Genomic DNA, 27984 nt, shown 5'->3' with positions numbered 1-27984 from the left:
GTCTATCCGGCTGGGGAGCAGTGTTTCTCCACCACCGAGCACAGGGCACTTGGACTCCGTCCGAATCAGCCCTCTCGATCAATGTGCTGGAAATCAGAGCTGTGCTCCTAGCTCTCGTAGCCTTTCACCACCTGTTGGCGGGCAAGCACATTCGAGTCCAGTCAGACAACGCGACAGCAGTTGCCTACATCAATCACCAAGGCGGGACTCGCAGCGCCTAGCAATGTTGGAAGTTCAACGTATCCTTCAGTGGACGGAGGACTCCAATTCCACCATATCCGCAGTCCACATCCCAGGCGTAGAAAACTGGGAGGCAGATTATCTCAGCCGTCAAACCGTGGACAGCGGCGAGTGGGCCCTGCATCCGGCAGTGTTCCGGTCAATCTGCCGCAAGTGGGGCACTCCGGAAGTGGATCTAATGGCATCCCGGCACAACAACAAGGTCCCGGTTTACGTGGCTCGCTCCCACGATCATCAGGCCTTGGCGGCTGACGCGCTGGTTCAGGATTGGTCCCAGTTCCGTCTGGCCTACGTGTTTCCCCCTCTAGCTCTCTTGCCCAGAGTCCTGCGCAAGATCAGAATGGAGGGCCGTCGGGTCATACTCATTGCTCCAGACTGGCCCAGGCGAGCTTGGTACCCAGACCTGCTCCGTCTGTCCGTAGAGGTGCCGTGGCATCTCCCGGACCGCCCACACCTTCTCTCACAAGGTCCGTTTTTCCGCCAGAATTCTGTGGCTCTCAGATTGACGGCGTGGCTCTTGAGTCGTGGATCCTGACGGCTTCAGGCATTTCTTCCGAGGTCATCTCCACTATGACTCAGGCTCGGAAGTCTTCCTCGGCCAGGATTTACCACAGGACTTGGAGAATTTTCCTGTCCTGGTGTCGCTCTTCCGGCCATGCTCCTTGGCCGTTTTCCTTGCCGACCATCCTGTCCTTTCTACAGTCCGGTCTGCAGCTAGGACTATCCCTCAATTCCCTCAAGGGACAGGTCTCGGCTCTGTCAGTGTTATTCCAGCGGCGTATCGCCCGACTGGCCCAAGTGCGCACCTTCATGCAGGGCGCATCTCACATCATTCCGCCTTACCGGCGGCCTCTGGATCCCTGGGACCTCAATCGTCCTCACGGCCTTACAGAAACCCCCCTTTGAGCCTCTTAAGGAGGTTTCTTTGTTTCGTCTTTCACAGAAAGTGGTCTTTCTGGTGGCCATAACTTCTCTCAGGAGAGTCTCTGATTTGGCTGCGCTCTCTTCGGAGTCACCCTTTTTGGTTTTTCACCAAGACAAGGTGGTTCTCCGTCCGACTCCGGACTTTCTCCCTAAGGTGGTGTCTCCTTTCCACCTTAACCAGGATATTTCATTGCCTTCCCTTTGTCCGGCCCCTGTGCATCGCTTTGAGAAAGCGTTGCATACTTTAGATTTGGTGCGGGCGCTCCGGATCTATGTGTCACGCACCGCTGCCCTTAGGCGGTGCACCTCTCTTTTTGTGCTGACCACAGGTCAGCGCAAGGGTCTCTCGGCTTCTAAACCGACCCTAGCTCGTTGGATTAGGTTGGCCATATCCGATGCCTACCAATGTTCTCAGGTGCCCCCCCCGCCGGGGATTAGGGCGCACTCGACCAGAGCTGTCGGTGCCTCTTGGGCTTTCAGGCACCAGGCTACGGCTCAGCAGGTCTGTCAGGCTGCCACTTGGTCTAGTCTGCACACCTTTTCGAAGCACTACCAAGTGCATGCTCATGCTTCGGCAGATGCGAGCTTGGGCAGACGCATCCTTCAGGCGGCTGTCGCCCATTTGTGAAGTTAGGTTTTGCCTACTTCTCAGTTTCTGTTTATTTCCCACCCATGGACTGCTTTGAGACGTCCCATGGTCTGGGTCTCCCATAAGGAACGATGAAGAAAAAGAGAATTTTGTTACTTACCGTAAATTCTTTTTCTTATAGTTCCGACATGGGAGACCCAGCCCCCTTCCTGTTGCCTGTTGGCAGTTCTTGTTCCGTGTGTTTTCACCGGCTGTTGTTGTAGACAGAGGTTCCGGTTATTCCGGGTTTTACTCTATCTCTACTTGTGGGTGGATGTCCTCCTTCAGCTTTTGCACTAAACTGGCTAGATGTGGTCATCCAGGGGGTGTATATGCTCGGAGGGAGGAGCTACACTTTTTAGTGTAGTACTTTGTGTGTCCTCCGGAGGCAGAAGCTATACACCCATGGTCTGGGTCTCCCATGTCGGAACTATAAGAAAAAGAATTTACGGTAAGTAACAAAATTCTCTTTTTGTTCGTGATTCCTGAGGGGCCTAAGAAGGGACAGGCAGCTTCAAAGGCGACGCTGGCTCGCTGAATTCGCTCTGCGATCCAGGAAGTCTACCGCTTGCATCTCAAGTCCATTCCTAGTGGGCTGCGGGCTCATTCCACGCGAGCAGTTGGCGCTTCGTGGGCCACTCGGCATCAGGCTTCAGTGGAACAGGTGTGTAAGGCTGCGACCTGGTCTAGCCTACATACGTTTTCAAAGCATTACAGAGTCCATACCCAGGTTTCAACTGAGGCAAATCTGGGTAGGAAAATTCTGCAAACGGCAGTAGAGCACCTCTCTCAGTAGGCGCTCCAGGCTGTCTGGGACTGGTTCCTAGTCCTTGGGTTGTGTTGTCTTCTTTTATGTTTCCCACCCATGGACTGCTTTAGGACGTCCCATGGTCCTGTGTCCCCCAATGAGGCGTCAGAGAAAAACGGATTTTTGTGTACTCACAGTAAAATCGTTTTCTCTTAGCCATCATTGGGGGACACAGCACCCACCCTGTTGGGCCTTGGTTCTCTCAGTACCTTATTTTGTTATGACTCTTCTTTTCTCATGTTCCTCTGTTGAGAAGTTTTTACTGTTTTTTCTCCTACTGCTTGTGTACTAAAACTGAGGTTGCCTGGCCCGGCCAGGGGATGTATACTGCAGAGGAGGAGCTATGCTTTTGCATCTACTTAGTGTCCTCCTATGGATAGGCAGCATAACACCCATGGTCCTGTGTCTCCCAATGATGGCTAAGAGAAAACTATTTTACGTTGAGTACAAAAAAATCCGTTTTTTCATTGTCTCCAAAACATGGTAAAAATAGAACGTTTGCTACAGAAAATTCTTCTATTCTGTATAAATGACAATAGCGGAATTTCTTTTTATTTTTTTAAGTTTAGAGTTTATTTCCCCATGTAAAAGTTTGCTGTTAAGGCTAAGAATCATCTTAATTCCCTCCTAGAATAAATCACTCGAATAATGCAATCGTTAAGCCTCCGGAGATGACGCCACAAGCTGCTGCAAAGGAGCTAGAAGAAGTAATGAAGCGCGTACGGGAAGCCCAGTCCCTGATCTCCGAGGCCATCGAACCAGGTACGTCACCTGCTGCTGACTCCGGTCTCTGGTGTACATGGGTAGGCATCAGCTGTTATCCCTTCTAAATAAATAATGCCCCCTGTCATCTTCTGTATTGTAACTCATGTTAACGCACTGACAGATGAACCTGAAAAATTCAGATTTGTCTGCTTTTAAAATGGGATGTCTTGTTCAGAAAACACACTTTCAAATATTTAAAGTAATTTTTTATATTAACAGGGTGTCCCCTTTTTTTTGTTTTTGTTTTTAAGACTGCAAACCGCATAGCCACAAATTCAGTCTCTTGTTCTGAAGCCTGCACTTCCATACGTTACACACATTGGCTGTGATTCATCAAGATCGGCGTTGTTCAGGCCAGTCTCAAGGGGGAAATAGTGGAGTCAGAGGTGCCTTTTAATGAATCAGGGTCATCTTTAAAAGTGCAGTGTGCCTCGCCACTAATCTTACACCAGTCAGAGACCGGAGTGGTGTAAGGTACAACTTAACTGGTAATGAATTTGCATCGCCCTACCTTGCCCAATTTGGCACCGCTGGCCGAAACTGGCTTTTTTAAGCCAAAATGTTTGCAGCCTTTCTAACTGTTTTACGCAAGATGTTTAGCATAAACACTTTGCTAAATTGGGACTTTTTTCTTTTCTTAGATTTTGTCTTTGGTGCTGTCAGTGAATCAAATTTTAGGCCTGATTTTAGACAGCTAAGGGTACTCTCTGTTACCTTTTATTAGAGTGAGCTTCAATAAAACTCACTATCCAAAGCAGACAGCTCCTCTTAGGCCTAGGACACACTGCGAGTAAAACGGTCGAGTGGAATGCAATAAAAAAATCGCATGCCACTCGGACTCATGTTACCCTATGGGGTCGCTCCCTTCTGCAATTGTATTTTCAGCCCTAATCGGACCGAGAAAGCAGTCGCAGCATGCTGCATTTGTAGTCCGGTATGTATTCACTCGCACCCATACAAGTCTATGGGTGCGAGTGAAACATCGCACTGCACTCCGATAATCGCATCAGCTGATAATGGAGGAGATGGGGAGATTAACCCCTCTCTCTCCTTCGCAGCTGTGATCTGATCGCAGGAGCGGATCACGGTATAATGACACTCGGCTCACACTCACAGCAGAGCGGGAGCTGAGGGTCATTAGCATATCACATTGGATGCTCTCACATTGCATGCTCTCGCATCGGATGACGTACGCTGGTGTGTCCCCAGCATTAAACTCACTGTCCATCTCTGTTCCAAGTGATGCCTATTGGGGCCCCTGGTGTGGAGGCCTTGACTGCTGAATGCATGATGCTGGCAGCGCAGAATTACTGATTTTTTTTTTATTTTTCTATCCATGGTCGTGGCAGTTAACCCCCTCTTGAGACCAGCTATGGTTAGAATTTGAGCTATTGTTTCAACTGGATTTTCTGTTGCATGTCGTTTTTTTTTAAATTTTGACATTTTTTCCTCATCAGAATTGGTAATCTTTTTTTTTGGACTCGTACTTCCTGTCCTTTTAACCCCATTACGACCGCGTTACGTTTTAAAACGGCACTAAAAAAGGGTACTTATTCCTTTCTGCCGTTTTAAAACGGCGGTCGGAAAAAAGGGTCTAGCGCCCCCCAGAGTCAGAAAATTTCCGGGGTCTCAGCTGCCGGGGGTAGCTGAGACCCTGGAGATCATGATTCGGGCCGGTTTTTCCGGTCCCCGCTCACCTGATGACCGGTATACACCGTATACCGATCATCAAGTTATAGTAAATGACCGCGCCGGTAAAAAATCATTTATCTCCCATCTGGCATGATCAAACATGCCAGACGGGAGATAAATCTTTTTCCCGGTTCCCTCCGGTCCCCTCGGTATCCCCAAAGTGCCCCCCCCGACCCCCAACCCCCTCCCGAAAATCCAAGATGGCCGCGCGCATCGGAGAGCACAGCAGCGCGCCGGCCGCATTTACAGTGTTCCTATGGTTTCTGTCGTATGTGCCATAACACATACGACAGAAACCTGCTCCCCAGGCCCTGCCGGGTCCCCCCCTACCCCCCCCTGGTGTTCCCCGGTGTCCCCCCGGTGTCATACATACCGGAGCGCTGATCCCCGCGGCCCCCTCCTCCGGCTCCTTCTCTGCAGACTCCGGTCACATGTGCCGAGCAGATGACAGCTTCCTGTGTTCAGGACGCTGGCTGCTCAGCACTGTGCAACTGTGACCCGGGGAGGGTGGGTGCAGCTTTTTGCACCCACTCTCCTCAAATGGAGGGTCTGCCCTCCTAGAAAATGGGGGATACGTTCCCTGAACGTGTCCCCCATATTCTAGAAGGTCCAGAGGCGACGTGGGACGTCCAAATGGATTATAGTGGATTTTTTTTTTTTCTTTTCAATAAATTGGTCAATCAGGGAATGTTTTGGGGAGTGTTTTTTCAAATAAATTTTTTTTTGTTGTCAATTTTTTTTCTTATTACTGTCAATTAGTTATGTCGGGTATCTGATAGACGCCGTGACATAACTAATTGCTGGGCTTGATGCCAGGTGACATTACACACCTGGTATCAACCCCATTCATTACCCCGTTAGCCAACGCACCAGGGCGCGGGATGAGCTGGGGCGAAGCGCCAGAATTGGCGCATCTAATGGATGCGCCACTTCTGGGGCGGCTGCGGCCTGCTATTTTTAGGCTGGGAAGAGTCCAATAACCATGGCTCTTCCCATCCTGAAAATACCAGACCCCAGCTGTCAGCTTCACCTTGGCTGGTGATCTAATTTGGGGGGACCCCACGTTTGTTTTTTTTTTTAATTATTTATTTATAAATAATTAAAAAAAAAAAAACAGCTTGGGGAGCCCTCCAAATTGATCACCAGACAAGATGAAGCTGTCAGCTGTGGTTTGCAGGCTACAGCTGTCTGCTTTACCCTAGCTGGCTATCAAAAATAGGGGGGACCCCACGTCATTTATTTTAATTTTTTTTTTTTTTTTTTGGGCTAAATACAAGGCTAGGCATCCTTTAGTGTCACATGAAAGGCACTAAAGGGCGCCAGCTTAGAATATGCAGGGGGGTGGGACGTTATATATGTTTGACATCTATCCATTCATCCATTGTAGCATTTTACGCTGTGTGCCCACAATCAGGGTTTGCAGCGTTTTGGGCGCAGAGTGTTTTCCCTGCGTCCATAACGCTGCGTTGTGCAGTAGAAGCACAGTGGCAGGATTTTTAGAAATCCCGTGCCCACTGTGTTTCTTTTCTCCGCAGCATAAACCGACCTGTGGCGCAGCTTCCCGAGCCTCAGCATGTCAATTTATGCTGCGGAGATGAGTGTTCTTTGCAGGTAGAATAAAACTAAAGTCCACAGCAGCCTGAACCCAAATCGTGGGCATGGGCAGCTGCGTTCTCCCGTGGACAACACTCACATTTCTGCAGGAGGCTGACACTGTGTACTAGACGCCGTGTCGCTGGATCATGGCCACATAGCCTAAAGGCTACTTTACACGCTGCGATATCGGTCCCGATATCGCTAGTGTGGGTACCCGCCCCCATCTGTTGTGCGACACGGGCAAATCGCTGCCCGTGCCGCACAACATCGCGCAGACGCATCACACATACTTACCTGCCCGGCGACGTCGCTGTGACCGGCGAACCGCCTCCTTTCTAAGGGGGCGGTCCGTGTGGCGTCACAGTGACGTCACTGAGCGGCCGCCCAATAGAAGCGGAGGGGCGGAGATGAGTGGCCGGAACATCCCGCCCACCTTCTTCCTTCCTCATAGCGGCCGGGAGGCAGGTAAGGAGAGGTTCCTCGTTCCTGCGGCGTCACACATAGCGATGTGTGCTGCCGCAGGAGCGACGAACTACATCGTTACTGCTGCAGTAACGATAATCGAGAATGGACCCCCATGTCACCGATGAGCGATTTTGCACGTTTTTGCAACGATGCAAAATCGCTCATCGGTGTCACACGCAGCAACATCGCTAATGCGGCCGGATGTGCGTCACCAATTCCGTGACCCTAACGACTCCGCATTAGCGATGTCGCAGCGTGTAAAGCCCCCTTAACAGTGAGAAATTTGTTGCTACAGCAACATTTTTGTGAAGTACCTGTGGATTCAAAATGCTTACTATACTCCTGAATAAAATCCTTGAGGGGTCCAGTTTCCAAAATGAGGTCACTTGTGGGGGGTTTCTGATGTATAGGTACCCAAGGGGCCCTGCTAATGTGACATGGTGCGCGCAATTTACTTCAACTTTTCCAAAATTCAAATGGTGCTCCTTCCATTCCAAGCCCTCCCATTTATCCAAACAAAGGTTTTTGGCCACATGTGGGGTATCCCTGCGCTCACAAGAAATTAGATAACAACCTGTGGGGTACACGTTTTGTTGCTGCCTCTTGAAAAAGTGAAAAATGTGTCGCTAAATCAACATTTTTGTGAAAAAAATGAAAATTTCAATATGGCAACCTAAGCTTATCAAATTCTGTGAAGTATTCGTGGATTCAAAATGCTCAATATACACCTAGATTAAAGCCTTGAGGGGTCTTATTTCCAGAATGGGGTCACTTGTGGGGGACCTCCACTGCTTAGGCACCTCAGGGGCTCTCCTAATGCAACATGGCGTCCGCTATTGATTCCAGCCAATTTTGCAGTCAAACTGCACTCCTTCTCTTCTGAGCCCTGTAGTGTGCCCAAACAGTTGATTTCCACCACATACAAGATATCAACAAACTCAGGAGAAATTGCGCAATAAATTTCATGGTGATTTATTTCCTGTTACCCTTGTGAAAAAAAAAGCTACCTGGTTGAAGTAACAATTTTGTGGTAAAATTTTATTTTTTTATTTTCATGGCTCAACGTTATAAACTTCTGTAAAGCACCTGGGGGTTCAGGGTACTCACTAAACATCAAGATAAATTCCTTGAGGGGCCTTGTTTCCAATATGGGGTCACTTGTGGTGTTTTTTTGCTGTTTACGTACCTTAGGGGTCCTCCAAATGCGACATGGTGCCTGCAATCTTTTTCAGCCAAATTTCCTTTCCAAAATTCAAATATTGCTCCTTCCGTTCCAAGCCCTCCCATTTCTCCAAACAAAGGTTTCAGACCACAAGTGAGGTATCACCGCGCTCATAAAAAAGTGGGTAACAAACGTTGGGGTCAAATTTTTGGAATTACCTCTTGAAAAAGTGAAAAAATTGATGCTAAAGCAACATTTTTGAGAAAAAAATGAAAATTTTCAATGTGACAACGTAACGTTATCAAAATCTGTGAAGTACCTGTGGATCCAAAATGCTCACTATACCCCTAGATAGAAGCCTTAAGGGGTCTAGTTTCCAAAATGGTGTCACTTGTGATGGGTTTCTGCTGTTTAGGTACCTTAGCGGACCTGTAAATGCAACATGGTGCCCGCAATCTATTTCAGCCAAATTTGCTTTCCAAAATTCAAATATTGCTCCTTCTGTTCCGAGCCCTCCCATTTGTCCAAACAAAGGTTTCTGACCACATGTGGGGTATTGGCGCGTTCATAAGAAAGTGGGTAACAAGTTTTGGGGTTCATTTTGTTGTGTTATTTCTTCTAAAAGTGAATAAATTTGGGGTAGAGCAACATTTTAGGTAAAATTTTATTTTTTGCTTTTTTTCATTCCACTTTGCTTTAGTTCCTGTGAAGCACCTGAAGGGTTAATAAACTTCTTGGATGTGGTTTTGAGTACTTTGAGGGGTGCTGTTTTGAGAATGGTGTCACTTTTAGGTATTTTCTGTCACTTAGGCCTCTCAAAGTCACTTCAAATGTGATGTGGTCCCTAAAAAAATGGTTTTGTGAATTTTGTTGAAAAAATGGGAAATTGCTGATGAACTTTGACCCCTTCTAACTTCCTAACCCCAAAACATTTTGTTTCAGAAATTGCGCTAATGTAAAGTAGACATGTGGGAAATGTTATTTATTAACTGTTTTGTGTGACATAACTCTCTGGGTTAAGGGCATAAAAATTAAAAGTTTGAAAATTGCAAAATTTTCAAAATTTTCATCAAATTTCCGATTTTTTCACAAATAAAAGCAAAAAATATCGTTCTAAATTTATAACTATCATGAAGTACAATATGTCACGAAAAAACAATGTCAGAATCACCGGGATCCGTTGAAGCGTTCCAGAGTTATGACCTCATAAAGTGACACTGGTCAGAATTGCAAAAAATGGCCTGGGCATTAAGGACAAAACTGGCTTTGTCCTTAAGGGGTTAAGAGTTTTCTGCAGGCTCATTATCAGAGGCAGAATTACAATGACAGGTAATTCCTCTAAACACAGCTGATAACGGGATCTACTAATCACAATAATGTCACCGCTCACCCTGCCCCTCCTCCTTACACAGTGACTTTGCACACGCTCATTAGATGCTTCATTACAAAAGATGGCACCAATAAATAGACTCTGATCCTAATGTACATTTGATTCTTCTGAACACCAGGAAGTTAGTTTTAAAAAACCCTACTAGCCAGTGTGAAAATGGGAAGATTAGGATATTTTCTGACAATTACTTCCCTCTGAGGATCCTTCAAAAGGTCCATACACCATTTTCATGGATCCCTTTCAATGTGACTGTAAGGAGATTATGGAAATAGCAGTCAGATCTGAATTTCCAAATACTTTCATACTGGTAGAGATTGGCTTTTGGGCAACACAAACAACAAAAAACAAATAATAAAGGAATAACGAATCACTGCCGCTCCGGTTGTGTGAGTTCTGCTTCTGTTCCCTGTCTTGGTCCCTTGCTAGTTGATCACCGCTTCCGCTTCTTTTTTTTATTCATTCACACATACTATGACATTCAATAAGACTTAAGGCACAGGTCAGGAGACTGTGCGTACATAGTAACTAAACTTTAGTGTTTCTTTTATTTTTACTAATATACTTCTGCCCCTTAAGGATGAGGCGGGCCCTAACCTGCGGGGTCACGAGTCTCCTCTGCAAGAGACCGCTGCTGCCTGTGCCCACAATCTTGGTTCAGGGCGCTGCGGTCTCTCGCTTGTGTTCTCCCCACGGAGGATGAATATGGCTCCGCAGGAAAGAATTGACATGCTGCGGCCTCGGAAAGCCGTACTGCAGGTCAATTTTCACTGCAGGCTGCACACGCACGGTGGGCATGGGATTTCTAGAAATGCCATCCACTATGCTTGTACTGTACAACGCAGCATTTTGGACGCAGCTGAAACACGCTGCTTCCAAAACGCTGCAAACACTGATCATGGGCACGCACCCTAAAGCGTTAGAAGTTAGAAACTCAGCTCATGTAGGAGCGCACGCAAACATTCAGAGATATACAGGCTCAGTACAAAGTCTATGGGTCTGTACAGTATTGTATGTGCCCTCCTTCTGGAGCTGGTCGCCTCTACCTGGAGGTTTGTATGGTCAGCAGAGCTCTCGCCAATCTACAGGACTTTTAAGGGAAATATATATATATATATATATATATATATATATATATATATATATATATATATATATATATATATTTTTACGTACATATATATATATATATATATATATACACATATACATATATATATATATATATATATACATATATATATATATACACACACACACACAGTGTATATATATATATATATATATATATATAATTATTTATTAAATAATCTGCAGATGTCCTACTTGCACTCTAGTCCATTAGCTATGCTTTGTTTCGGTTGCACACGTCGGTGATTTCCATGCCCTCTGGAAAAATCTACAACAGTGATGTTAAGTACAAAAATTACTTTTTTTTTCTCTTGCCTTTTTTCCCCCTTGTTTCCTCTGCAGAAACATGATTGGCTTTAATAGCGGTCAGTCAAGCAGACATTACACTGATGAGAAGGACTTGTTCCTAGTGGCACTGACACTTGCAGGGGTGGATGGGACACTGGAGCGACTAGGGCTGGTATTTGTAGCTTACTGTTCATTGCATTCTCAGTATACAGGACTGGGAACAGACTGCCATTCTCAGCACTCCTAGCATGGCTGCAATGTGAGTTGGGTGTTTTGTTTTAAATTTCAATATTTTGTTGTTTTACCATAATGGATACCCTAGAAAGGGTATATTATGTGTTGCTTGCTAGTAGGCAGTATAAAAGCATGACAATATGGCAGCATGAGGATGATCTAGTATGCACGAGCTTGTCATATGTCAGTCACCTATCAGATGTCCTCAGTATCCTGGGTTATAAAGGTAGGTCTCTGAAAAATAGGAATTTGTGACAGCCTTACTTCTACATTTTTTTTCTTTTTTGACAGCCTGTGTGTGAGTTTGTATGTGTATATGTGTGTATGTATATTCACACGTATATAATATATATATATATATATATATATGTGTTTTTGGAGGGAGGGGTGGGAGGTTGGCTAAATATTTTATGGTGATGTACTTAGTTTCTGCACATATCTGCCTAGCTGTAGTCTTCTGCCTGGACTGAATCTCCTTGACGGTATGGTATTGCTCATGGACTATCCTTGCTTGTTTCGGTACCCAGCTTTGTCTTTGCAGTTTCTTTGACAATTCTGGCTGTCGCTTATGGATAAGCTTCAACAGTGAGGCCAAACTAACTGGAAACTGATTTTCCAGTACTCTCAGTATTAGGTCAGCCTTAAAGGCAATCTGTCACCAGGTTTTTTTTCCCACCTAATCTGAGAGCAGCATAATGTAGGGGCAGAGATTCTGATTCCAGCAATGTGTCACTTACTGGGCTGCTTTCTGTAGTTTTGATAAAATCCCTGATTATTCAGCAGGAGATTATCATCAGAGGACTACTTGGTGTGCTGCAGGTAGTCCAGCATATTCATGAGCTCTGTATAACTGCTAGATCTGCAGCAGAGAAAACATTGATTGTATCAAAATGACAGCAAACAGCTCCGTAAGTGACACATCGCTGGAATCAGGGTCTCTGTCTCTACAAAAGCTGATCTCAGATGGGGGAGCAAAAACCTGCTGCAGATTCACTTTTAAGGCCATGTACACATTTGCACCTATCCAATTTTCTAAATAGTCTCTATTAGAAGTGTCCTCAATATCTTTTTGGGCTGCGAAGTGTTTGTAATTTCTTCCTGTAGCTAGTTGTCCTGCTGCACTGGTCGTAGAGCTGCAGGTCCACCGTTCTCTGCTCTTTCTGCTTTCGCCCTGCCTTCGATCATTGTCCTTGTTCATGGACTGCCCTTGGATTTGACGTCCCGGACTGACTGCCAAGTCTCCTGACCAGAGCTATTTGCCTCATATGACTATGTGTTAGTTACTCAATTGGGCCGGGTTTGTGAACATGGACAATGTGAAACCGGATTCAGATATTGTAGCCAGGAGAGAGGAAAGTATGTAGTAGATGTGGAACCATCCAAGTCTTCAGAAAAGACAGATCCCCAGCTGATGTGTACACGGTGCAGTGGTGGGGTAATAGGGAGTGAGTAGTCTGTGTATGAGTGTAGAGCAGGACGCACAGAATGTGCAGAGGGAAAGGGAAATCACACATTTATCAGCATTAGTATATATTATCACAGAGGCTGATCATAGGCTATAGGAGGTGATAGGGATGAAGCTGCACTGACACAAGCCTCACATCCAGCATGTATTACTGGAGGGAATACAGCCACATGAGACACAAAGTGGAAATGGTCTAACTGTGCATGGCAGGGAATCTGGATATGAATTTAAGAATATATTGCAGCCTGTGACGTGCTAAGACTTGGAAATGCAATGCAACCACTAAGAAATGGGAACATACAACCATGATAAAGGGGATCGCTTTTGCATTGGAAGGAGATCGTCCATCATCAATGGTGTAACCGCAGATGAATGTTAGGACATATGCGTGATGGCCGGTTATCGTGTATCAGTCCGAGTAATTGAATAGACCATGTGCTTGATACCTGTGGCTCTTGGAAGACATCTGTCAATCCACAATTATGAACACCTGTTACCTCCTGTTGTAGACATGAGCTAGAGAACCCCTTCTGTATCAGGATTCGGGGATATGTCACCTAAGCCTGCAGGAGTTAAGGCGTGATATTGCACTTCCAGAGTCAGATCTCCCAGAATCAGCATAGTAGATGGATGAATGAGTGTAGACATCTTTCAGAGGCGTAATGTAGTTAGTCTGCTCGTCTATGCACTGTACTAGACAGTATATTGTAGCTGGTAGTTTGTGCTAAACTCTTACAAGCTGTTCAGTAATTCTAATTTCCCTGTTTTTCTTGCTGGCACTTTATCCTTATATTATGGTGCGTCCTTTGCTAATTACGGTCCTTTATTTTATTTACTTTCAACAGAAACCGGGTTACCAATTGAAATTGCAAAGAAAGTCAACAGAATTCGATCCCGTTCTCATTCCAAGTCCAGATCCAGATGGAAACGGTCACACTCCAAGCATAGGTAAGAGGATGTGTCGCTTTGGTAATTTTTGGGATTCATTATGGGATGTATAAGTAGGGTTTTCCCATTGACTAAGATGAGGAATGCGGAAACAACCATTATGCCTTTGTTATGCTGTTTTCGTGACTGTCGGAGAAGTGAATAGTTGTTCCAAAACCAGAGTAGTACGGCAAGTTCTGGAAAACATGAGTTAGCTGTTCTCCAAATGTTGCTCTTCTGACCGCTATCTCCCAGTCACCCGATCCCAAAATAAATACATGCTTGGCTCCACTCTTCATGCCTATGAACTGAAATAAATAAGTTTGTTTTTTTATGGCTTTTTTTCAATAACACCCCTTATTTTCCCATTACATGAATTGTTAGTGGTTTAACAGGTCCATCTTGTTTTAGAAGCAGGTCACCGAACCATTCACGGCCAAGGCATAAAGAACACAGGAGATCGAAAAGTCCCCATAAGAAACGTTCGAAATCAAGAGACAGACGCAATTCGAAAAGCAGATCACATTCAAGGTATGAACAGAATTGATAAAAACTAGAATTTAGATCTCCGTATGTGATACTATTAACCCCTTCAGCCCCCGGGCACTTTGCGTTTTTGTTTTTTGCTCCCCTTCTTCCGAGAGGCGTAACTTTTTTATTTTTCCATCAATCTTGCCATATGAGGGCTTGTTTTTTGCGGGACGAGTTGTACTTTTAAATGAAACCATAAGTTTTACCATATAGTGTACTGGAAAATGGCAAAAAAATTCCAAGTGCGGAAAAATTGCAAAAAAACTGGGATTGTACAATAGTTTTTGGGATATTTTATTCACCGTGTTCACTATATGGTAAAACTGATGTGTGGGTATGATGCCTCAGGTCGGTGCGAGTTTGTACACACCAAACATGTATAGGTTTACTTGTATCTAAGGGGTTAAAAAAAATTCACAAGCTTGTCCGAAAAACGTGGCGCACGTTTTGCGCCATTTTCCAAAACCCGTAGCGTTCTCATTTTTCAGGATCTGAGGCTCAGTGATGGCTTATTTTTTGCGTCTTGACCTGACGTTCTTAACGGTACCATTTTTGCGCAGATGCTACGTTTTGATCGCCTGTTATTGCATTTTGCGCAAAATTTGCGGCGACCAAAAAACGTAATTTTGGCGTTTGGAATTTTTTTGCCGCTACGCCGTTTACTGATCAGATTCATTGATTTTATATTTTGATAGATCGGGCATTTCTGAACGTGGCGATACCAAATATGTGTGTATTTTTTATTTTTTTAACCCTTTAATTTTCAATGGGGTGAAAGGGGGGTGATTTGAACTTTTAGGTTTTTTTATTTTTTTTTAATTTTTTAAAACTTTTTTTTTTACTTTTTTTTTTTATTTTACTAGTCCCCCTAGGGGGCTATAGCGATCAGCAATCTGATTGCTTTGCACAATCTGCAGATCTCAGCTACAGAGCTGAGAACTGCAGATTTGCTGCTTCACTTTCAATGCCGGCTGTATTCCGGCATTGAGAGGAAGTGACTCATGTTAGCCACAGGCGTCATCACATGACCCTGTGCTACCATGGCAACCGCCGAAAGTCACGTGATCATGTCACGTGACTTCCGGCGGGGGCGGGGTAAGGCACTGTAATGGCGGCGCCCATATACATATCGCTGCCAAGACTTTGGCAGCGAAATGTAAGGGGTTAATGGCCGCGGGTGGAAGCGATTCCACCCGCGGCTAGCAGGCACACATATCAGCTGTTGATAACAGCTGATATGTGCGCCGATCGCCGCCGGCGGCAGGGGGCGGGGCTTACCGGAAAACGATCCATGACGTATCTAGTACGTCATGGGTCGTTAAGGGGTTAATCCACCAACAGTACAGGGAGGACATCCCATTTCATGGGCAATGTGTAACCTAATTTCCATTGTGATGGCGCTAAAGGGAAATTGAACATGTAAATGTTTTTCCACAGATTACAGGGGGTCGCTGGGGGGACAGATTGTGATCAGTTTTATATTCAGGGACCCTTCTAAAGGTACCGTCACACATAACGAGATCGCTAGCGAGATCGCTGCTGAGGCATGGTTTCTGTGACGCAGTAGCGATCCTTTTAGCGATCTTGTTATATGTGACACCTACCAGCGATCAGGCCCCTGCTGTGAGATCTCTAGTCGTTGCAGAATGGTCCAGGCCATTTTCTTCAAAGGCGATGTCCTGCTGGGCAGGACACATCGCTGTGTTTGACACTGTGTGACAGGGCCACAGTGACTGCTGAGATCGTTATACAGGTCGCTACTGCGACCTGTATCGTTCCTGCATCGCTGGTAAGATCTGACTGTGTGACATCTCACCAGCGACCTCCCAGCGACTTACCTGCGATCCCTATCAGGTCGCATCGTGTTCGGGATCGCTGGTAAGTCGTTGTGTGTGACTGAGCCTTATGAATTAGGAATTGTATTAAGTGAAGAACAGAAAAGATATGTAATGTGAAGTATCCAAATAAAGACGAACGCAACAAAAAAGTCAATGTGTTGCAGCAATATTGCAGCTATGTGAACTTGTCCTCAGTATGAAATCACTCCCATCGTGTCTTAGGATCCATCCCCGTGATTGGTTTACTTTATGGATATTCTGTCTCCTGTGCACTTCTAGTCCATTCAGCCTTTAGGCTTACAAACAAGGTTTAAAATGGCACCTGTGTTGTAACGCACTTTGCTTGAATCAATAGTACATTCGAATATAAGAAACTTTGTCATGTATCTTATCAGAGAAATCTGCCCCCATCCCCATTTATTAGCTACTTCTCCTCCCAGACTCCTGATCTTGCTATCTACTGATTCCTGGTCAGGTTAGACAGACTGCAGGCTCACTGTGGTGTTGTGTGACCCGGCCATTATACTTAGGCCTCATTCACACCTCTGATTTTTCCATATATGAGGACTATCAAAGCCAAAACCCTGCAGAGCAGTGACAAGTTATGCCAAAGGTCCTAAATATCAATAGATCAAAGCAAGGACTACAAGCACGCTTTTCCTTTTGTGTCCCCCTATTTCCCCATAGATTGTAAGCTTGCAAGCATGGCCCTCATACCTACTGTAGCTACTGAGCTAGGTGCTATATTGTTTTGTTTTTGTCTGTACAAGTCACCACCTGATTGTAAAGTGCTGCGGAATATGTTGGCACTATAAAATGAAACAATATTATTATAACGTTTATTACGTACCTATAAAACCATCCAATGACAATACATAAACTGCAGTGCATAAACAGAAAGTGAAAGTAAAAAGATTGTCATAGCTCTCACCCAATCCTTCTCCATGAACAGACCATACACCACCGATTAGATGGAATAACACAGGCTGGAAGAGTTGCTGGCAGATCCGAGGGTAAGTATACAAAACTAGCCCCTGTTGTGCCCCATGTAAATGCTTTTGCCCCGACAAGGGCAGCACAATAGTGTAGTGGCTTTCACATCTCCTCCCCCCCGCTCCTCAATGTTGGCCAGCGGTGCCTGACAGCACCCCCCCCTCCTCGCCTCAGAGTTATATTTCAGTCCTCGCTTTGATCTGTCACCACATATGGGGAAAGCGGACCCATTATGCTGATCAGTTTCATCAGACTGCTGTACTTTTGTCATCTGATTTTCTCCTACTTGGAGAAATTACATTTATTTTTACTTACATTGCTGTTTTTGATCAGATCTGCGTATCAAAATAGAACAGATCTCTGATTTTTTTTCTGCTGACCACTTGGTCCGAGGAAAAAAAAAATGAACATGTACACAGCCTAAAGAATATCATGGCTACAAGTCTTAAGGAAAATCACGGATTGCACTCGTACAGGAAAATCGTACTTGTGAATTAGTCCTTATGCAGAGGGGAGGATGAGTGAGAAAAAAAGGAGAGGAAATAGAGGGAGAAAGATGGAGGTGAGCGGTCATACCCAACCCCACAGCTGATTCATACCCAGACAGATCAGCTCTGCTGTCTAAGGCTATGTGCCCATAAGAGATTAAACCTGCGGATTTATAATATAAATCCGCAGGTTTCAGCATGTACCGATACTCCACATGTTATCCTATGGGACATGGGGAGTGCTGTGTCCATGCTGCGGATACGTGACGCTGCGGAATATGCTGTGGATGTCCCGCAGCCACACGTAATTGCATGTCAATTCTTTCTGCGAATTACCTGGAGAAATCCCGGCCCTCCACTATGGAGATAGAGGCTGGGACTTCCGCAGGTAAGTCGCATGAATGTCCGCAGGTTTTCCGCAGCTATTTCGCTGGAATCCCGCAGCTAAAAATAGCTGCGGATTCCAGCGAGCAGCTGCGGGAAACCTGCGGCCGTACCTGTGGATATATCCTCAGGTAAACACTCCCATGGGCACATAGCCTAATATAATCCTCCATGTTGCTGCACCTTGTCTGTGTGTGCTTAAAAAATGAATGAAGAGCAGAAAGCTCCACTTGTAGTCTGTGCTGTGCATTGCAGAGATCTCACCCCCCCCCCAAATTAAAGACACAGCGCACGGAAAACTGCTGAAAATGTAGGACGCAAGTCATATAATGGGCAGAAATAGTCTTCTGCCTTATGTACACACAGGGAACTGCTTATTGTGAAAAGTTACTTGAGAGTACAGTTTTGTGTCCTATGCCGAGTTATCTGAAAGAATATAGACTTAAATGCGCTTGTCACTGCTTTTTCTTTTTTTTCTCACTTGTGTTATGTTCGGTGATTTATCTCTGGAAGCAAAAAGCTTTTCAAAATGATTTAGCAATTGCATTGTTTATTTCTTCAGCGCTCTATTGGGAGACCCAGACGATTGGGGTATAGCTACTGCCCTCTGGAGGCCACACAAAGCACTACATTAAAAGTGCAAGGCCCCTCCCCCTCTGGCTATACCCCCCCCGTGATATCACGGGTTCTCCAGTTTTAGCTTTGTGTGCGAAGGAGGTCAGACATTCCATGCATAGCTCCACAGATTTTAGTCAGCAGTAGCTGCTGACTGTTTCGGATGGAAGAAAAGAGGACACATATAGTGTCCCCAGCATGCTCCCTTCTCACCCCTGGATGGTGTTGTAAGGTTGAGGTACCTATTGCTGGTACAGGGCTGGAGCCTGACATGCTGTTTTCCTTCCACATCCCCTGGTAGGGCTCTGTGGAAGTGGGATCCTGCCGGCCTCTCAGCTCTGATGCCGGGCTCCATCCACAGACCCATTAGAACCTGATGGAGACGGAGCAGGAGTACGATCAGGGACAGGCCCTGCATCATACAGGTACTCTGTGTCCCCGGCAGGCACAGACACACTCCGGGCTGGCTGGGTGTTGTAGTGCGCCGGGGACCGCAACGTGGAGTTGGTGTCCCTACAGATTACTGGGGGATTGTTTGTGTTTGGGAACGCAGCGCCGACCCCCTCTGGACCGGGCGGCGCTGCTGTGACTTGTGGTGCGCCGGGGATCCGCCGTCCGCGCTTTTACGGCGGCGGCGGTTATAAATTTAGTCCCCGGCTTTTTGGGCCTAGGACGCCGGCAGCTCCGTTTCGTTCCCGCCCCCACCCTGTCATTCAGGGTAGGGGAGAGACGCTGTTCGCTAGCAGCGACGAGGGCTGGAGCCTGTTTTACATGCTCCAGCCCTCACACTAGGCACAGAGGGAAGCAGGCTTCCCGCTCTTGGCCAGGAACGCCCAGGGCCCGCCCCCCTTCCTCTCTCGAGACGCCGGCAGCCATTACATGCATGCCTGGCTGGAGGAAGGACGCAAGGCTCTGGGAGACCTGGACTAGGGGCTATCTGGCGACCACACACCCGCTTTTTAAGCGGGCGGTAAGCGATCTTTCTGTGCTGGTCCCTCTAGTGCCTCACTGTGTATCAGTGTACTGGGTACAGATATATAGATATTGTATTTCTTGCACTGTGAGGTGCGCTTCTGGCTGCATATCCCAGATCGCTCTGTGGAAGCAGCAACATGTCATCCTCAAAACGCAAGGCGGCCAAGGCAAAAAGGGCTGTGTATACTGCGTGTGCTGCATGTGGGGCTAATCTACCAGCAGGCTCCGATGACCCCCATTGTGTGCAATGCTCCGACCCGGTGCTGCTTCGCCAGCCGGAGTCGGGAGAGGTAGCGACCCAGGCTGAGACGCTTGTAAGTTCTGCCCCGGTGACAGGGACGGACTTTGCAGTTTTTGCAGATAACATGTCTGTATCTATGGCAAAAATCCTTGAAACCTTGCAATCTATGCATGGGGCTCAGTCCCTGGGCACGGCGAGGCCTCTGTCCTCAGGTCCCCCTTACTTGGAATGTATCCAGCCCACAGGGGGGTCCCCGGCTTCACAGGCCGAGGATTATGACTCAGATGATGGCCCCAGCCACCCTAAGCGAGCTCGCTGGGAAAGACCCTCGACGTCTTCACACTGCTCAGGGTCTCAGCGCAATCAGTCTCCCTGTGATGTGTCTGATGAGAGTGATCAGGAATCCATTCCTGGAACCCCTCTCAACCTGGATACCCCTGATGGGGATGCCATGGTAAACGACCTTATCTCAGCCATCAATAGGCTGTTGGATATTTCTCCCCCAGCCCCTTCAGCAGAAGAGGCGGCTGCGGAGCAGGAAAAGTTTCGTTTCCTTTATCCCAAGCGTAAATTGAGTGCTTTGTTAGATCACTCTGACTTCAGAGAATCAATCCAGAAGCACGACGCTCACCCAGAAAGGCGTTTCTCTAAACGATCTAAAGATACGCGTTTCCCTTTCCCCCCTGAGGTGGTCAAGCGCTGGACACAGTGTCCAAAGGTAGACCCCCCGATTTCCAAACTTGCAGCTAGATCCATAGTTGCAGTGGAGGATGGCGCTTCACTTAAAGATGCCAATGACAGACAGATGGACCTTTGGTTAAAATCTGTCTATGAAGCTATCGGCGCGTCGTTTGCTCCGGCATTCGCAGCCGTATGGGCACTCCAGGCTATTTCAGCTGGCTTAGCAAAAGTGGATGCTATCATGCATCCAGCAGTGCCGCAAGTGGCGCACCTTACCACGCAGATGTCGGCGTTTGCGTCTTACGCTATCAATGCGGTCCTAGAATCTACCAGTCGCATCTCAATGGCGTCCGCCAATTCGGTAGTTTTGCGCAGAGCCTTGTGGTTAAAGGACTGGAAAGCAGATGCTGGTTCCAAAAAATGTTTAACCAGTTTGCCTTTGTCTAGAGATAGACTGTTTGGCGAGCCATTGGCTGACATCATTAAGCAGTCCAAGGGTAAAGACTCCTCTTTACCACAACCCAGAACATCCAAACCTCAGCAGAAAAAGTGGCAGCAGAGGTTTCAGTCCTTTCGAGGTTCGGGCAAGACACCATTTACCTCGTCCAAAGGGACTCAGAGGACGCAAAGAAACTCAGATTCGTGGCGGACTCACACACGCCCCAAGAAAGCAAATGGAGGTACCGCTTCCAAAGCGGCTACCTCATGACTTCCAGCCCCCCCCCCGCCGCATCGCCGGTCGGGGGCAGGCTCTCCCGCTTTTCGGGCATTTGGATGTCACAGGTCAAAGACCGGTGGGTGACGGACATTTTGTCTCGCGGGTACAGAATCGAGTTCAATTCTCGTCCTCCAGCTCGGTTCTTCAGAACCTCCCCACGTCCAGACCGAGCAGATGCTCTGCTGCAGGCGGTGGATTCCCTAAAAGCGGAAGGAGTGGTTATCCCAGTCCCTCCTCAGGAACAAGGGCAAGGGTTTTACTCCAATCTCTTTGTGGTTCCAAAAAAGGACGGCTCGTTCCGTCCTGTTCTGGACCTAAAACGGCTCAACAAACATGTGCACGCCAGGAGGTTCCGGATGGAAACCCTCCGCTCTGTCATTGCCTCAATGTCCAGAGGAGACTTCCTTGCCTCAATAGACATCAAAGATGCTTATCTCCACGTGCCAATTGCTACAGAACATCAACGTTTTCTACGTTTTGTGATAGGAGACGACCATTTTCAGTTCGTAGCTCTTCCATTTGGTCTGGCGACAGCCCCACGGGTCTTCACCAAGGTCATGGCGGCGGTGGTAGCAGTCTTGCACTCTCAGGGACACTCGGTGATCCCTTACCTAGACGACTTATTGGTCAAAGCTCCCTCTCAGGAGGCATGTCAGCACAGCCTGAATGCTACGCTGGAGACTCTACAGTCTTTCGGATGGATCATCAACTTTCCAAAGTCGATCCTATCACCGACTCAGTCACTAACGTATCTTGGCATGGAGTTTCATACTCTAGCAGCGATAGTGAAGCTTCCGCTGGACAAGCAGCGGTCACTACAGACAGGGGTGCAATCTCTTCTGCAGGGCCAGTTGCATCCCTTGCGGCGCCTCATGCATTTCCTAGGGAAGATGGTGGCAGCCATGGAAGCAGTTCCCTTTGCGCAGTTTCATCTGCGTCCACTTCAATGGGACATTCTCCGCCAATGGGACGGGAAGTCAACGTCCCTGGACAGGAAAGTCTCGCTTTCCCAGACGGCCAAAGACTCTCTACAATGGTGGCTCCTTCCCACCTCATTGTCTCAAGGAAGATCCTTCCTGCCCCCATCCTGGGCAGTAGTCACGACAGACGCGAGTCTGTCAGGGTGGGGAGCAGTATTTCTCCACCACAGGGCTCAGGGGACGTGGACTCCGCAGGAGTCCACCCTTCAGATCAATGTTCTGGAGATCAGAGCAGTGTATCTTGCTCTACTGGCCTTCCAACAGTGGCTGGAAGGAAAGCAGATCCGAATCCAATCGGACAACTCCACAGCGGTGGCATACATCAACCACCAAGGAGGGACGCGCAGTCGGCAAGCCTTCCAAGAAGTCCGGCGCATTCTAATGTGGGTGGAGGACAGAGCATCCACCATATCCGCGGTTCACATCCCAGGCGTAGAAAACTGGGAAGCAGACTTCCTCAGTCGCCAGGGCATGGACGCAGGGGAATGGTCCCTTCACCCGGACGTGTTTCAGGAAATCTGTCGCCGCTGGGGAGTGCCGGACGTCGACCTAATGGCATCCCGGCACAACAACAAGGTCCCGGCATTCATGGCGAGGTCGCGCGATCAAAGAGCTCTGGCGGCAGACGCCTTGGTTCAAGATTGGTCGCAGTTTCAGCTCCCATACGTGTTTCCGCCTCTGGCGCTCTTGCCCAGAGTGCTACGCAAGATCAGATCCGAGTGCAGCCGCGTCATACTCGTCGCTCCAGACTGGCCGAGGAGGTCGTGGTATCCGGATCTGTGGCATCTCACGATCGGTCGACCGTGGTCACTGCCAGACCGACCAGACTTACTGTCCCAAGGGCCGTTTTTCCATCAGAATTCTGCGGCCCTGAACCTGACTGTGTGGCCATTGAGTCCTGGATCCTAGCATCTGCTGGATTATCTCAGGGAGTCGTTGCCACAATGAGACAAGCTAGAAAGTCGAATTCGGCTAAGATCTACCACAGAACGTGGAAGATTTTCTTGTCCTGGTGCTCTGCTCAGGGAGTGTCTCCCTGGCCATTTGCATTGCCCAAGTTTCTTTCCTTCCTGCAATCGGGGTTAGAAAAGGGCTTGTCGCTCAGCTCCCTTAAAGGGCAAGTTTCGGCACTATCCGTGTTTTTTCAGAAGCGTCTAGCACGTCTTCCTAAGGTGCGCACGTTCCTGCAGGGGGTCTGTCATATTGTGCCCCCGTACAAGCGACCGTTAGATCCATGGGATCTGAACAGGGTACTAGTTGCTCTCCAGAAGCCGCCCTTCGAGCCTCTGAAGGAAGTTTCCTTTTCTCGGCTGTCGCAGAAAGTGGCGTTTCTTGTTGCGATCACATCGCTTCGGCGAGTGTCTGAGCTGGCAGCTCTGTCATCTAAGGCTCCCTTCCTGGTGTTCCACCAGGACAAGGTTGTGCTGCGCCCCATTCCGGAGTTTCTTCCGAAGGTCGTATCCTCTTTTCATCTTAATCAGGATATTTCCTTGCCTTCCTTTTGCCCTCATCCGGTTCACCGGTATGAAAAGGCCTTACGTTTGCTAGATCTGGTGAGAGCACTCAGAATCTACATTTCCCGCACGGCGCCCATACGCCGTGCCGATGCACTTTTCGTCCTTGTCGCTGGTCCGCGCAAGGGGTTGCAGGCTTCTAAAGCCACCCTGGCTCGATGGATCAAAGAACCAATTCTAGAGGCCTACCGTTCTGCGGGGCTTCCGGTTCCTTCAGGGCTAAAAGCCCACTCCACCAGAGCCGTGGGTGCGTCCTGGGCATTACGTCACCAGGCTTCGGCTCAACAGGTGTGCCAGGCGGCTACCTGGTCCAGTCTGCACACTTTCACCAAGCATTATCAGGTGCATACCTATGCTTCGGCGGATGCCAGCTTAGGTAGAAGAGTCCTGCAGGCGGCAGTGACACCCCCGTAGGGGAGGGCTGTTTTGCAGCTCTAACATGAGGTATTTATTTACCCACCCAGGGACAGCTTTTGGACGTCCCAATCGTCTGGGTCTCCCAATAGAGCGCTGAAGAAGAAGGGAATTTTGTTACTTACCGTAAATTCCTTTTCTTCTAGCTCTTATTGGGAGACCCAGCACCCGCCCTGTTGTCCTTCGGGATGTTTTTTTTTGTTGTTTGCGGGTACACATGTTGTTCATGTTGAACGGTTTTTCAGTTCTCCGATGTTATTCGGAGTTAATTTGTTTAAACCAGTTATTGGCTTCCTCCTTCTTGCTTTGGCACTAAAACTGGAGAACCCGTGATATCACGGGGGGGGTATAGCCAGAGGGGGAGGGGCCTTGCACTTTTAATGTAGTGCTTTGTGTGGCCTCCAGAGGGCAGTAGCTATACCCCAATCGTCTGGGTCTCCCAATAAGAGCTAGAAGAAAAGGAATTTACGGTAAGTAACAAAATTCCCTTCTTTTGTAATATTACTTGTAATATACACTAGGTGGCACTAATGAGCAGAAAATAAAAATGCTGTTTTGTAGTACATTGATCAACAGAACATATGACGTATACATGTATTTTCATTATGTAACATATTGTCCTTAAGGCTAAGTTCACATTTCCGCTAAAGTGTATCAGTCGAAATCCGCTGCTATGGTAAACAACGGAATCCGTTTAGCGGATTCCGTTGTGTCCCATAGACTTGCATTAGTGGCGGATTGCGACTGATGACCCTGCGTTGCGTCCCCTGCGTCACGGTCCGTCGTTTTTTGACTGACCGCCGGGCGGGGAGCAACGCAGAATGTAACGTTTTTCGGGCCGTCGAAAACAACGCACCACGCAGGAATCCGTCGCCATCCGTCACACTTGCAATGTATGTCTATGGTGCTGGATTCCGTCGTAATCTGTCTTACGACGGAATCCAGCGCTGGATTCCATCATGCTCTACTGAGCATGCCCAGCATGTTTGGCACACCCACTGGGCTGTCCCAAACACAAACGGATCATGACTGATCCGTCAAAAAACGGACGCACAGCGGATGTAACGGATGCAACGGATCCGTTTTTTCACAGGATTCCTGTGAAAGGAATCCTGTGAAAAACACATCAGTTGCATCAGTTGACCTCTAAAAAACAAGTGATCCGTTGCTGACGGACCTGACGGATTGAAAACAACGGAAGTGTGAACTTAGCCTAACTAATTCTGCCAGGAAGTATGTGATAAGAGAATGGTAAGTAAAAGTCTCAGAAGGCTAATGGATTTCACATTTACATTATTTTAATATTTTTGTACAGGGAGAAAAAGAGAGACAAAGAGCGGGGCAAAGTTAGGGAAAAAGAAAGAACAAAAGAGAAAATTGATAGAAGAAAAAGGGATAAACAATCTAGGAGTCCATCAAAAAGTCACACTTCTGCCAGAAAGTCTCGCAGCGTTAGCAGGTTGGACCTTCTGTCATATTCCTCTGATATTTTTACCTGTTGCAGTAGTAGTATGGCTGAACAGACTCTTAAATACCAAACCTTTTTTTTTTTTTTTAGTGAAAAATTTGATGTTAGAGAATTTTAGTATGGAAATTACATGCAAATCGGGCTGGAAGTGCACTGGGGCTTTGTCAATGCATGTGGACTACATTTTCCTTGCACATTGACATATACCCTCTTGCACTTCCAGCTAGGCTTCTGCACTACATTTCTTGTTACTGGCACATGAGATTTCAATATAGAGAGAATAATTTTAATTGTTTTTTTGTATGTGTAAAAACATGTTTCTCCAGATGCACCAATTCCACTACAAGCCCCATGAACAATATTATGGATGAAATCAGAATGGGATTGGCTAGAACTAGTGATGGGCAAACTTGCAGACAACCGGGACCGGCGAGTCTAACTGGGTTAAAAAAAAAAAATAATAAAACCCCAGTTCTGGCCCAGGATTGGTCCTGGTTATCTGGCTGGACACTGGTCCCCATATAAGTCTATGGGACCAGAATCCGGCGATTAAAAATGGTGGTGGAAGGGCTAGGAGCAAGCTGACTGTACTTACCGAGGCTCCGGTGCGGCTGTAACTGCTTCCAGGCCGCTCACTCACTTCCAGGGCCATTCATTTACCTTCATTGCATTTGCACTGCTTTCCCCCACGCAGCACTGCAACCAATCAGACACCGGTGGGCGGGGAAAGTAGTGCATATGCAATGAAGGTAATGAGCCGTCCTGGAATTGAATGAGCCGCCGCGGGAGCAGATAAAGCCGCGCCGGTGACTTTTGTAAGTATAGTACGCTTGCTTTATTATTTTATTTCTTTATTTTTTTTGTATTACCGTAGTGCTGGATCCAGTTCAATACTCGAAATACCCTGACAATTCTGGACCCAGGCCAGGCACTCTGGTATTTTTGAACCCACGCGGGTCCGTGCTATTACAGTCCAGGTCCGCCCTTCACTAATTAAAACCCATTGGTGCTACAGAGATTTTTAGTGGCAACTAAACTTTGTCTTCTTAGAACCAGAACGTCTATATTTTCTGATTTACAATTTTTGCTTAGCGAAGCGTTTACATTTTAATGAGGATATCAAAGCAATTACTGTACACCTAATTTTCTTTTCAGGGAAAAGCGTAAAAGGAGAAGTCCAAGTCTTTCCAAATCCCCCAAAAGTTATAAAACTGTCAAGAGGGTTTCTAGGTCTCCTTCACCCAGAAGGTAATATTCAATTGGCAAACGCTTTTTGAGAAACAATATTTCTTTATCGTTCCTTTGGGAGACCCAGACCATGGGTGTTTAGCTTCTGCCTCCGGAGGACACACAAAGTACTACACTTAAAAGTGTAGCTCCTCCCTCTGAGCTTATACACCCCCTGGTAGCCAGTCCTAGCCAGTTTATTGCTTTGTGTCAGGAGGCATACATCCACACATGCATTCTCATCTGATTTGTTTGACTTTTGGAAAGAGTTTGAAGAAAAGCGGGTCCATGTCTGGACTCCCGGCATGTCCCTTCTCACCCCACTGTGTCGGCGGTGTTGTTAAGGTTGATTTACAAGGCTGCAGCCTTACATGCCGCGCTCCTTCACCATCCCTTCTGGGCTCTGGCTTGAAGTGGGAGCCAGCACGGTCTCCATGCCTGGCAGGAGTCCGGTCTCCATCCACAGCCCCTTGAGGATTCTGTTGGACCGGAGAACTCATCCCCAGGGACATGGCACTGCGTCTCAGCAGCTAAGTACCTGAGACGTTTATGTTGGGGGTCCCGATTCTTTATTGTAAGGGGAGAGTATGCTGTATGTGATTGTTTTAACTTTTCCGGCGGGTTCTCTAGCTTTTGCCTGAGAACCGCGCCGATGGTGCCTGCTTGTCGGCCTCGCCGCTTAAATTTAGGCCCCGGCTTCGCCGGAGGCCTAGTTTCATTTTCCTGCCCTCGCATGTCACTCATGCAGAGGGACAGGTTCGGCTCCTCCCGGCGGCCGTTCTACACAGGGGAGGGACACTCCCCACTGCTGGGGCGTCCCTCCTTCCCTGCAGGTCTCTATAGCCCTCCAGTTCCCGCTCTTTTATAGGAACGCCCTCTTCTCAGGCAGAGTTCACTCTGCTCTGGGACATCCTGCATTCTGCATCTCTGCTGAGGTGCTGCGACTAGGGGACCGGACTTCGGGATCTGGAGGGCACACAACACCGCGCTCAGCGGTCTGGTAAGCCACAGCCGGTCTCCGGTTGTGGACCTCTGTATATTCTCCCTGGGGTTCATTCTCTGCAAAGCCCCCACTCCAGCAGCATGTCTCACACAAGGAGCAAGGCTCCAAAGCTTTATGCTGTATGCGCTGCATGTAAGCTCCTGCTGCCTGAGCCGAGCACCTATCCACATTGTGATGTCTGCTCTAACTTGGCGGTGCCACA

At 47.4% G+C, this 27984-nt stretch overlaps 1 protein-coding gene across 2 annotated transcripts in view; it reads left to right on the top strand.

The window, feature by feature from the left end:
• The window catches only part of SREK1 (splicing regulatory glutamic acid and lysine rich protein 1), a 153092-nt gene that overhangs the window by 113155 nt on the left and 11953 nt on the right, over nt 1-27984 (top strand). The window contains exons 7-11 of one of the 2 annotated variants that reach the window (XM_075326036.1): nt 3232-3362; nt 13631-13733; nt 14127-14243; nt 25400-25543; nt 26708-26800. In XM_075326036.1, the coding sequence (XP_075182151.1) occupies nt 3232-3362; nt 13631-13733; nt 14127-14243; nt 25400-25543; nt 26708-26800 (588 nt within the window). Of the gene's footprint in view, nt 1-3231; nt 3363-13630; nt 13734-14123; nt 14244-25399; nt 25544-26707; nt 26801-27984 lie in introns of both variants that reach the window. The other variant, XM_075326028.1, reaches the window with a different exon arrangement.

This window comes from Anomaloglossus baeobatrachus, chromosome 1 (genome assembly GCF_048569485.1).
Source record: "Anomaloglossus baeobatrachus isolate aAnoBae1 chromosome 1, aAnoBae1.hap1, whole genome shotgun sequence".
Lineage (NCBI taxonomy): Eukaryota > Metazoa > Chordata > Amphibia > Anura > Aromobatidae > Anomaloglossus > Anomaloglossus baeobatrachus.
This window is presented reverse-complemented; position numbering and strand designations above follow the sequence as displayed.